Source organism: Salvelinus sp. IW2-2015, unplaced genomic scaffold (genome assembly GCF_002910315.2).
Source record: "Salvelinus sp. IW2-2015 unplaced genomic scaffold, ASM291031v2 Un_scaffold3168, whole genome shotgun sequence".
NCBI classification, from domain to species: domain Eukaryota; kingdom Metazoa; phylum Chordata; class Actinopteri; order Salmoniformes; family Salmonidae; genus Salvelinus; species Salvelinus sp. IW2-2015.
In genome coordinates, this window is record NW_019944456.1 from 14791 (window position 1) to 27154 (window position 12364).

Genomic DNA, 12364 nt, shown 5'->3' on the forward strand with positions numbered 1-12364 from the left:
TAATTGAGACAAATGATGACGGAAACGGTGTATTCCGAATAAAGGATGACGGAAACGGTGTATTCCGAATAAAGGATGATGGAAGCGGTGTATTGCGAATAAAGGATGACGGAAGCGGTGTATTCCGAATAAAGGATGACGGAAGCGGTGTATTCTGAATAAAGGACACGTAGTCTCACTATAAAGCGCCACTCCACAGTTAATTATAAATGCCTGCTAAATCTATTTTTTAACTATAAAAATAATGTATCTTTGCAGTGTCCTTGTCCTGACTTTTAAGAATTGGCTGGATGCAAGGTTCACCATCCAATTATTGAAGATCTACAGGACTGCAAGTTTCACCATCCGGACTCTCTGAGGTCATTAAAGATCCCATGGCACTTATCGTAAGAGTAGGGGTGTTAACCCCGGTGTCCTGGCTAAATTCCCAATCTGGCCTTCAAACCATCACGGTCACCTAATAATCCCCAGTTTACAATTGGCTCATTCATCCCCCTCCTCTCCCCTATAACTATTCCCCAGGTCGTTGCTGCAAATGAGAACGTGTTCTCAGTCAACTTACCTGGTAAACATAAAGAATAAATAAATAAATAATAGCAAGGACAATATGTTGGTACATGAGATAGATGGTAACTTTACATGAAGTAAGTGTGGGGCTTTATACTCCTTTTAAAATGATTTTTGGAAGAAGTTTAAATGTTTTACAGGTTAGTACAGTACTTACTGAGAATCCCGTTTACGTCCTTGACCTGGTAAAGCCTGACCGGCAGTCTACACGAGGGAGAGCGGCATAAATAAACCTGTTCCCAGTATGGGACAATATTGTAATTACAAAATCAAATATCAATGATGTGTGTTCTGATCTGTTATCAGGCTACTGATGGTCCGGCTACCTGATGGTCCGGCTACCTGATGGTCCGGGTACTTGATGATCAGGCTACCTTGCTGAACCGGCTACCTGATGGTCCGGCTACCTGATGGTCCGGCTACCTGATGGTCCGGCTACCTGATGATCCGGCTACCTGATGGTCCGGCTACCTGATGATCCGGCTACCTGATGGTCCGGCTACCTGATGATCCGGCTACCTGAAGAAAAATAAGACGCTAATGTAGTGTTTTGAAAAATAGGCCATTCAGTATTTGGAAACCTTGTTTCACCACAAGAATATCACTAAACCCTTGTTAAATTCAGTCATATACAGTCGGTTAGAGATAGATAAAAGCTAAATAATCCATGAGGGAGAGTCCACAAATATACACGGCTGTGTGCAGGTTACCTTTGAACTGTAAAAATGTCTACTCATGTCTTCCCCAACACTATTGCGTGGCTTACCTGTGTGTGTGTGTCCCTAAACTGTAAATAGAATATGATTGATTGGGAATATGATCATTTCTAATTTAAGTTGAAAGTAACTCAATCCAGACCGGTTGTTTTAAAGTTTGCACCGTGTGTCTAAACGGTGTTAAGAGGAGTAGTATTACAAATCATAAGATGAAGTACGTTGAAGATTTAAAAGGGGGCACATTTTGCTTCGCAAGCCTCACTAATATTAGGCCAATGTTAGTCAATTCCTGCCCTTCTATCCATTTGGGCCTTTTGCAGGCTACCTGAGAAGTGAAACAGATAAGTGGGAGGGTGGACAGGCTGTTACTAATTTATTAAGACACAATACGCCTAAGCGGGTAAACACGTCTACCTTCCTCTTCTTTATCCAAACCTACGCTTGACATTATGTCCAGCTGTTTTTAAATCAATATAGAAATGCAGCGTAGCAGGCAGATCGATTTATATTCAAACTTTCTACAACAACAAAATAAAGTCACTGGACAAGTTAATGGAAACATACACTACATGGTTAAAAGTGTCTGGGCGCCTCGTTCGAAGGTCGTTAATATGGAGTTGGTCCCCCCCTTCGCTGCTATAACAGCCTCCACTCATCTGGGAAGGATTTCCACTAGATGTTGGAACATTGCTGCGGGGACTTGCTTCCATTCAGCCACAAGAGCATTAGTGAGGTCGGGCACTGGATGTTGGGCGATTAGTCCTGGCTCGCAGTCGGCGTTCCAATTCATCCCAAAGGTGTTCGATGGGGTTGAGGTTAGGGCTCTGTGCAGGCCAGTCAAGTTCTTCCACACCGATCTCGACATATCACTACAGTATACACATCTCCCTGGCATATTACATAATTTATGCAGCAGCAAACAATACATTATTGGACTCACCTTGCTGTGCTGTGATCACTTGAACAGGACGGTCTTTCTTGTGGGCAAATTTATTTTGTCATAAAACTTTCATCAAAGTCTGACATTCTCTGGATTTATGGTGCTTTCAAGACAACTGGGAACTCGGGGGGGGGGGGGAGACAAAGTCACATCTAATGTAAATCTATGGCAGCACCCAAGGGGCTTGAATTGTTTTAGCTCTCCCTGTAGATTTTGCGGTGACGTAGTGTCCCCATGAGTGACAGAACACTGAGCCAATCATGGAGCAACTAGAGAACATTACCAACCCCTTACGCTCTGTATTTTCTGCTGGCTGCCCCACCACCACAGAAAGCACTGAGCCAGGCTGTAACACCTGCATTTTGGAGCTGCCTTCCTCAAGAAAACAAAAAAGAGACCATGTTTGTATGCTGCTTTATTAACTAAATTATATATATTTTTACATCGTTTGCAAACAGATATGTGACAAGTATTAATGCCAAAATAACATGCCAAACAACTAAACAGATGAGGCAGAGCCCTGAATGTATTATTGGGAAAAGGTGACCCAACATGGTAGTGAAATGGTTGTTATTTGTAGACTTGATTCTATGACTGTTTTGATGCCCCTTTCAGTCCACAGAGCAAGTGTCAAAATATTAAAACAAGAACACTCTACCAACACCTTTGGCGGTTAAAGGATCTCTCAACGAAGGAAAGAGGGTCACAATTCCAAGAGCATAAGGTTCTGTTGACGAGTGGGAAGCATCCTGCTCTAACACACGCCAAATATGTTGAACCAAAGTTGTGTTCAAGAAGGTCCTGTATCTTTCTACAGTCTCATAATGAGGCCAAATAACATTAATGTACAGTTTGTTTTGATCCATCGTGGTCAGATTGGCTAATGAGAAGTTTACCCATGCGTCGTCTCTTTCATGTGGCTGACTAAAATGGCAATCTCTTCTCTCCTGGTTCTGTGGTCCAATGTTTTGGTTGTCTTCTAATACGTCTTTCCCACCAGGTCTACTAGTCAGAGCGTCTCGGACCATCTGTAAATAAGACGAGAGAAAAGTTAAAACAATTTCGGGTTGGTTTATGCTGTAGAAATCTCCATGAAGAGCAAACACTGATATGGGATTATCAACATCCGTGATCATTTATAAGACTCCTGAACATCTAATCAAATGGCTGCCCCCTCCCTCCCTCCTTACATTACGACTACTCTGTTATTATCTATGCATAGTCACTTTAATAACGCTACCTACATGTACATATTACCTCGACTAACCGGTGCCCCCGCACATTGACTATGCACCCATGGCCTCACTATTGTTATTTTACCACTGCACTTTAATTATTTGTGACTTATTTCTTAATTAACTGCATTGTTGGTTAAGAGCTTGTAAGCATTTCACTGTAAGGTCTACTACACCTGTTGTATTGGGTTCATGTGACAAATACGATTTGATTTGTGCAAATGTATTTCTGTTTTTAATGAACATTGGAGACAAAAATATAGTTTACCTGTTGTCAACAATAATCAATCTTAAACTAGCCAGTATGTTTTGCCCCATAGCTAGAGGAAGGGGATTACTGCATTGTTGGGTTAAGAGCAGGGTTTCCCAAACTCGGTCCTCGGGACACCTAGTGGTGCACGTTTTAGTTTTTGACCTAACACTACACAGCTGATTTAAATAATGAACGAATCATCAAGCTTTGATTATTTGAATGAGCTGTGTAGTGTTGACACGGAACCCAAACCGGCTGCGCGCGTGCGCTATCGTGCATAAATGTATTTTGTTCCCTCACACCAAACGCGATCACGACACGCAGGTTAAAATATCAAAACAAACTCTGAACCAATTACATTAATTTGGGGACAGGTCGAAAAGCATTAAACATGTATGGCAATTTAGCTAGTTAGCTTGCACTTGCTAGCTAACGTTAATTTGTCCTATTTAGCTAGCTTGCTGTTGCTAGCTAATTTGTCCTGGGATATAAACATTGAGTTGTTATTTTACCTGAAATGCACAAGGACCTCTACTCCGACAATTTAATCCACACATAAAACGGCCAACCAAATCGTTTCTAGTCATCTCTCCTCCTTCCAGGCTTTTTCATCGTTTAAATTATATGGTGATCGCATCTACACTTTAATAGTATTACCAGACAACCGGCAAAACAGTTAGTCTTTCTATCACCCACGTGGGTATAACCAATGAGGAGATGGCACGTGGGTACCTGCTTCTATAAACCAATGAGGAGATGGCACGTGGGTACCTGCTTCTATAAACCAATGAGGAGATGGGAGAGGCAGGACTTGCAGCGCGATCTGTGTCAGAAATAGGAACGACTATTTTAGCCCTTGGTGTCGCAGACGCTCGTTGGCGCGCAAGCAGTGTGGGTGCAATAATTGAATAACATGGATTTCTAAATTTATTTTGCGTGTCTGGTCTGGTCAGCATGTTATAGGGCAAAAACCAAAACGTGCACCCCTCCCGAGGACCGAGTTTGGGAAACGCTGGTTTAGAGTTTGCAAGAATGGCATTTCACTGTTCTTGTGCACTTGACATTAAAACTTGACACTTGAATCCCTGGGTGCTGGCCTAGTGTCTGGCCTAGTGTCTGGCCTAGTGTCTGGTGTAGTGTCTGGCCTAGTGTCTGGTGTAGTGTCTGGCCTAGTGTCTGGTGTAGTGTCTGGCCTAGTGTCTCTCAGGTTGCAACCTGTGTCTGGCCTCGTGTCTGGCATGGTCTCTCTCTCTGGCAAAACGAATGCCTCCACAAGTTGCGCGACATGTTTTCCTCCAATGAGTGACTCCATTGGGCGTGTCCGCGGAGCGTGCACATAAGGACGCGTCTCTTCCGGTTCCTCTCTTCGTTTACACCGTTCATTCAGTCCTCTGGTAGCTCGCACGGTGGATTCACTAGTTAATCCATTTAACTTCAACCGACACCTGGGGAGAAGCTGTGCAGCTCTTCAAATACCCGTGCTACTTATTTACCAGCCGGTGTCCACTACTTTAGCATATCTCCGCCATGGCTAGCTACCATAAACCGGACGAGAAGACGCTGCAGGGCCTGAAAGACATCGCTAACAAGTTACGGATCAACTCTATCAAGGCAACATGCGCCTCCAACTCTGGGTACGTTTTTTAAAACGTGATCAGAAATAAGGTTTTGAATGTTGAGTAATGTAACTAGTTTAACTAGTTTAGATAACATTGAACCGTGTCATGCTGTAACGTTAGACGTACGTAGTTGAACCGAACATGTGACGTTACTTCAAAACTGCGTGGGCGTACTACATGTGCGGTTATTTTAACGCAGGCGGTTGTCGTTGGTTTTAGCTCGATAAATAGACCGGTTCCCTTCAGGTTTTTAGAAGTTAGTGTTTTATTTGACGTGGTGTACTACGTTACCTAGGTAGCTAAAGTAGCTAACATTGTTAGCTAGACGTTGCGTCAGAGTAGAAATACAACGGACATCGTTTGAATGACCGTAAATGTGGATGCACTCATTTTAATTTTAGTAAATTGATAAACTATAATCTAGAGTACTTATAACTGGCATCATACCCGTGTTGAATATTTGTAATGGTTTGAATTTGAGTTACGGCTAGGGTTACATTTGTTTTATAGCAACGTTAACACAAGTCACTTGCGTTCAGGCTTTGGTTTAACGCTGCAGACAGACGTTCAGATCACCTCCTAGTAACATGTTGAAGGACCAGGGGGGGTGTGGGTTTAGAAATGCCCTTTGACTCGCACAAACTCACTTCAAACGTTAAATGTGCTTAGTCATGGACTAGCGCCGCTGCTCTAGTTTTAACCCGCAGTACAATGGGGACATTGACCTGGACGTGGGCGGTGGGCGCCTCTCATTGCAGAACTATTGTGTTATTGCAAAACGTGGCAATATTTCAGCCACATCGAAATACCCTTTATCTTTTCTTTCTAAGCTTTATTGCCACACCATAGAAACAGTTATTTCTCAACATGACCTTCTGGAAAGGGTCTGTGGGGTGGAGAAGAAAGGGTCACTGTACTCATTTGGTTTGGATGCGTCCCAAACTGCACCCTATTCCCTAAGTAGGCTAGTGCACAACTTTTGGGCACTTTATTTTTTGGGTTCAAGTTGTGACAGCCAAATCACCCACGGGCTAACAGAGGAACCATAAAGAAGGCGTACTTGGCTCCTCAGTTTATAAGACGGACTATTTCCTTGTAGAACTTCCTCCTAACTGTCATGAGTTCCCGCTGTGTACACAAGGGGTGCTCTTTTTAAAAACGAGACAACGTGCCTCTTGATACAGGAGAGGCTTGATTTGTCTTTGTTGTATCAGCGACGCTTGATTTAGCCACTTAGCTAGCAAGTTAACAAACCAAATGCTTAGCTGGAGTCCACAGCTGGATATCATTTATTTGACACATCTTAGAGAGTTAACTATAAGCAGTTGCATAGCACCCAAAAATGATATATAATAATACAAAATACGTTATTAAATCATCATACCGTCGGTATTCTTAGTTAAATAAAGGTTCACTAAAACAAATGTTTAAATAACCCAGTATATCGCCCAAGGCTAAAACACTGTCCAGGAAAGGGAACCAGCTTGAAGCATGGAGACCTATTGCTTTTCAGTAACTTCCTGGTTTTCAGTCAGTTGCTCACAGGGAAACTCATAACCTTCCCTGGTAGAGTGGTTGATCTGGTTTATTTCAGACTATCAGAATGAGCAGGAGTATTTCAGGCCGTAACCTACTGGACTAACCCATTCTCATACTGTAGGATCACGGTGGCTGGAAACGGGATACGTTCTATAAGAGCTTGGGTTTTGTGCGCTGAAAATCAAAACCGCTTTGGACACCTACCTAAACATATATATATTTTTTGAAGGGGTGATAATAAAGGGGAACTTTGTCTAAACTTGTCAATTTCAGCAGGTTTCAGTCACTGGAAGATCTGCTTGGAGGTAATTGGTTGAGCAGCATGCTGTTGTAGTTTTAATGATGACATGCCGTTTTTCTAAGAGTTTTTTTGTTGTTGCATAAGATGACTACTACCTGTTTGTTCCAAATGACACCCTATTCCCTATCTAGTGCACTTTTGACCAGAGTCCTATTTTATTTAACAAGGCTAGTCAATTACGACCCTTCTTATTTACAGTGATCTCCTGGCATCAGACGAGGCCTCCTGTGGGGACAGGGCTGGTATAAAAAAAAAAAACTATGTAAGACAAAACGGACAACAGACTGGCAACCGCACTACTACAACAGCGGACAGTGGATTGTGTGTTTTTGAAGTAGAACACGATTCCTTACATGAAACAACCTGTTCGTTGGTTTTACCTTCTGAGCTCGCCCAGAGATGCCAGGTCCTCGAGGGGGGACATTCCAGATGGTTAAACCAATTTCAGGATTCTCTGAACATATCTGTCTTCTCTTGACCAGATAAGGGAGTCCAGGATTCCTTGGTTCAAGAACAGCTGCTTCTCCTTTTTAAGTAATTAGTCTAAGCGACACTCTGATTGGTTGATCCAACGGGGACTTGCACGCAATGTTCTAAAAGGTCCTTGTGTCAACAACAGGAGAAATAATGGATATGGAGGAGAGGGAACCATGTTCACATTTACCTACAAATACATCCACCGCTGCAGAAGACTGAGGGAGCCTGGCAGAAATTAATTGCCAGTAGATGCTTAAGTGAAGTCTCATGATTCCAATCGCTTTAACAGGCCTCGCTTACACACACTTCACAGAGCAGCTTACACACACTGTTATTTTATTAAAGCTGAAACCCCTAGGAGGCACGGATCATCTGACAGAAGGAATATCAGTGAGTTTAATGACTTTCTGAAAGTGGTTTGGTGTAGGCTACAGTATTCAGTAGTTACCTGTTTCTAACAGTGTAGTCTTCTTCATTTGGTCCAGAGGGTCTTTTGAATGAGGATGTGTCCCATCTATACAACCAGATGTTTGGAAAATCTGCAGGATTATTTAGGCTATCATTTATCATTTCTAGTAAAAAAAAAAAAAAAAAAAACTTTTAATTATTATAATTTCTAGTTTTATCAATTTGAGATTAGCAAAGCATTGCTGGCAGTCAGCTGACTGCAGCCTACTGTACCTGCAATTGTGTTAGTCCTTGATTATATAGACGGCTTGATGGCCATCGAATGCAAGACTTAAAAAAATATATCTTCAATGCCGTCCAGACTCTTCGTACGGTTACCCTGCCAAGTAGTTCAACATCGCCCACATTGTACAGGAAACTTCCAGTGGAAAAACTATTGCAACTCTATAGCTTGTAAAGCAGTCAAAGAAAGAGTTGGGTTGTGCGGGGGGGAAACTATACTGAACAAAAACATAAACACGTTGGCCCCATGTTTCATGAGCTGAAATAAAAAGATACCATAAATTTCATACACAGTTATTTATTTATTTTTTGGCGCAAATTAGTATACATCCCTGTTAGTGGGCATTTCTCATTAGCCAATATAATCCATTCACCTGACAGGTGTGGCATATCAATAAGCTGATTAAACGGCATGATCATTACGCAGGTGCACCTTGTGCTGGGGAGCATGGAAAGCCACTCTTAAAAGGTGCAGTTAAAAAAAAACGATTCCACCGATGTTTTGAGGGAGTGTGCAATTGGAATGCTGACTGCAGGAAAGTTCACCAGAGCTGTTGCATTTAATTAAATGTTATTTTCTCTACCATAAGCCGCCACAGCCTCGTTTTAGAGAATTTGAAAGTAAATCCATTGGCATCACAACCGCAGACATGTAACCCGCCCAGGTTCTCCACATCCTGCTTCTTCACCCTGCGTGATCGTCTGAGACCAGTCACATGGAGAGCTGATAAAACTGGGTTTGCTCAGCTGAAGAATTACTGCACGAACTGTCATCTGCGTGCTCGTCGTTCTCACCGGGGTCTTGACCTGACTGCAGTTCAGCGTCATAACTGACTTCAGAGGGAAAATGCTCACCTTCGATGGCCACTGGAGAGTAGTGTGCTCTTCACAGATGAATCCGGTTTCAACTGTACCGGGCCGTCGGCGTGTATGTTGTCGTGTGGGCGAGCAGTTTGCTGACGTCAACGTTGTGTACCCCGTGAAGGTTGGGGGTATGGGCAGGTATAAGCTATAAACACAATTTAATTTCATCGATGGTCATTTGAATGGATAGAGATACCGTGACGAGATCCTGAGGTCCATTGTGCCGTTCGTCCGCCGCCATCACGTTTCAGCGTAATAATGCACGGCTCCATGTCGCAAGGATCTGTACACATTTCCAGGATGCTGAAAATGTCCCAGTTCTTCCATGGCCTACATACACACCAGACATGTCACCCGTTGAGCATGTTTGGGATGCTCTAGATTGAAGTGTACGACGGGATGTTCCAGTTCCCGCCAATATCCAGCAACTTTGCACAGCCGTTGAAGAGGAGAGGGACATCAGTCCACAATCAACAAGCCTGATCACCTCAATGCGAAGGAGATGTCAGATGTTATTTCCCCGTCACTTTGAAATCCATAGATTCATGAATTTTCAATTGAATGGTTTCCTTATGAACTCGGTGTCTTAATGGTTTTGTTTTTACTGTCAGGTGAACATTTTAATACAGATCCTCAGAATGCGGTGTCACTGGGTAACATGCATGTGAGTGGGTTCCCAATTTAACAGCTGCTTGAAGTCAACTGTTACTGACAACCTGCTCTCAATGCCTCTCTCATCCCCTGTCCCTTCTCTCTCTCTCTGCTGGGCTCGTCCCTCTCTCCCCCCCTGTCCCTTCTCTCTCTCTCTCTGCCGGGCTCGTCCCTCTCTCTCGCTCTGCCGGGCTCGTCCCTCTCTCCCCCCTGTCCCTGCTCCCTCTCTCTCTGCCGGGACCTCCCCCCCCTCCCCCCTGTCCCTTCTCTCTCTCGCTCTGCCGGGCTCATCTCTCTCTCTCGAACTCGGCGCTCCCTCCCCCTGTCCCTTCTCTCTCTCTCTCTCTCTGCCGGACTCGTCCCCTCTCCTCATCCTCTCTTGCTCTCACCCTGTTTGCAGTCATCCCACCACATGTTGCAGTGCCGCAGAGCTGATGTCCGTGCTGTTCTTCCACACCATGCGTTACAAAGCCACTGACCCACGCAACCAGTGCAACGACCGCTTCGTACTGTCCAAGGTGAGGCAGCGTTCACACGCTCCACTAGGTTCTGACCCCGTCTGTACGCTGCTGAGTTGGTGCCGGTTTCCCTGGCCACGTTGCGATGTATAGCGAAGTTAACCATTGCGGCGGAGGGCAGCGATGGCGTTAGGAGACGAGAACAGCCCCGTGCCTTAGTTGTCTTAAGAACATTGAGAGGATACCACAACTTAATTAGGTCTATAATCAATACCACAACTTAATTAGGTCTATAATCAATACCACAACTTAATTAGGTCTATAATCAATACCACAACTTAATTAGGTCTATAATCAGTCTGTTAAATGTGCCTGGCTTTATAAATCTCTATTGAAATATGACAGATCCCGTTTGAGTTTAATAAACAATTTCACATTCTGCTGTTTCTAGGAAAGGCGTAACTCTTTATTTTTTATATTTGGAAAAATGTTTTTAAATTGTTTGGTCGATAGAACAGACTATCATTCGACCAATTTTTTATTTTTTGTCGGGCAGCTGTACGTTCTACACACATGCTCGCTGTACACACATGCTCGCTGTACACTTATCTGTTCAATTGCACTACATTTCCCAAGCACCCTCTGAGTCTTGTACTGTTCTCTGATTGGCTGTTTTCCTCCAGGGTCATGCTGCACCAATCCTGTACGCTGCCTGGGCGGAGGCGGGCTTTGTGAAGGAGGCTGATCTGATCAACCTGAGGAAGATAGACTCTGACCTGGAGGGTCACCCCACACCCGTAAGTAACCCCTGACCCCTACAACTGTACGTAACCTTTAACCCCTACTGAAGAGTTGTTCATGAGGCTCAAAACAGAAAACTGACAAACGGGGGAGGAACTACCTGGCCGTGTCACTAAGGAACATCGTTTTGAAACGTTTTCAGTTGCATGCCCTAATGAACGTGGCCCAGCTCAGGTTTGACTGACCTCCAACTGTTCTACAGAAACTGGAGTTTGTTGACGTGGCAACGGGGTCTCTGGGACAGGGGCTCGGGGCCGCCTGCGGGATGGCGTACACCGGGAAACACTTCGACAAGTCCAGGTACAGACACACACATCCTCCGACGCCGTCCGTGACGCTATCCCACAAAGCACCTCTCACCCAGCAGTGATGTTCTAGGAAGGTCAAAGGTCACTCGGACAGGTGTTGACAGGTTCAAACTGCCTTGTGTTCAGCAATATGTACTGGAAGGCCTTGGAGCACTTGTTGGTTGCTTTAACACAGATGAAAGTTTACTCTCTCAGTACGGTCTCTCTGCCTGTAACATCTTGTGTTCAATGAGATGGAAATGTGTTATAGAGCGGTCTTAATTTGGTTAGAGCACCCAAAGTTACATAGTATTTTTTTTTTTACATGGAAATCTAACTATTGTAATGTGTCCCTAGTTACCGTGTGTACTGCATGCTGGGTGATGGGGAGTGTTCGGAGGGGGCTGTCTGGGAGGCCATGGCGTTTGGTTCCCACTACAACCTGGATAACCTGGTGGCTATTATCGACGCTAACCGTCTGGGACAGAGTGAAGCTGCTCCTCTCAAACACAACATGGACGTGTACCGTAAACGCTGCGAAGCCTTCGGGTCAGTACCCCCTCTCTCTCTCGTCCTTCGCTCCTCTCCTCTCATACTGTCAGTCTTCCATACTGCCCTGTGTTCGGGTCAGTACCCCCTCTCCCTCTCGTCCTTCGCTCCTCTCCTCTCATACTGTCAGTCTTCCATACTGCCCTGTCTCTAATTTGTTTAACTGTGTAGGTGGAACACGTATGTGGTGGATGGTCATGATGTCGAGGAGCTGTGTAAAGCTCTGTGGCAGGCCCAGCAGGTGAAGGGGAAACCCACCATGATCCTGGCCAAGACCTTCAAGGGGAGAGGACTCAAAGGTATGGGGAGAGGCTGGGGGGGGAAAGGTATGGGACAGGCGTGACAACAGACCCGGGTTCGATCCCAGGCTGTGTCACAGCTGGCTGTGACTGGGAGACCCATGAGGCGGCGCACAAT

General features: G+C 44.5%; 1 protein-coding gene across 1 annotated transcript in view; it reads left to right on the forward strand.

The window, feature by feature from the left end:
• Window positions 1-5059: 5059 nt before the first annotated feature.
• The window catches only part of tktb (transketolase b), a 13787-nt gene continuing 6482 nt past the window's right edge, over window positions 5060-12364 (forward strand). The window contains exons 1-6 of the mRNA XM_070440915.1: window positions 5060-5345; window positions 10253-10370; window positions 10994-11107; window positions 11314-11411; window positions 11756-11947; window positions 12119-12273. Coding sequence (XP_070297016.1) covers window positions 5239-5345; window positions 10253-10370; window positions 10994-11107; window positions 11314-11411; window positions 11756-11947; window positions 12119-12273 — 784 coding nt within the window. The 5' untranslated portion in view covers window positions 5060-5238. The remainder of the gene's footprint in view (window positions 5346-10252; window positions 10371-10993; window positions 11108-11313; window positions 11412-11755; window positions 11948-12118; window positions 12274-12364) is intronic.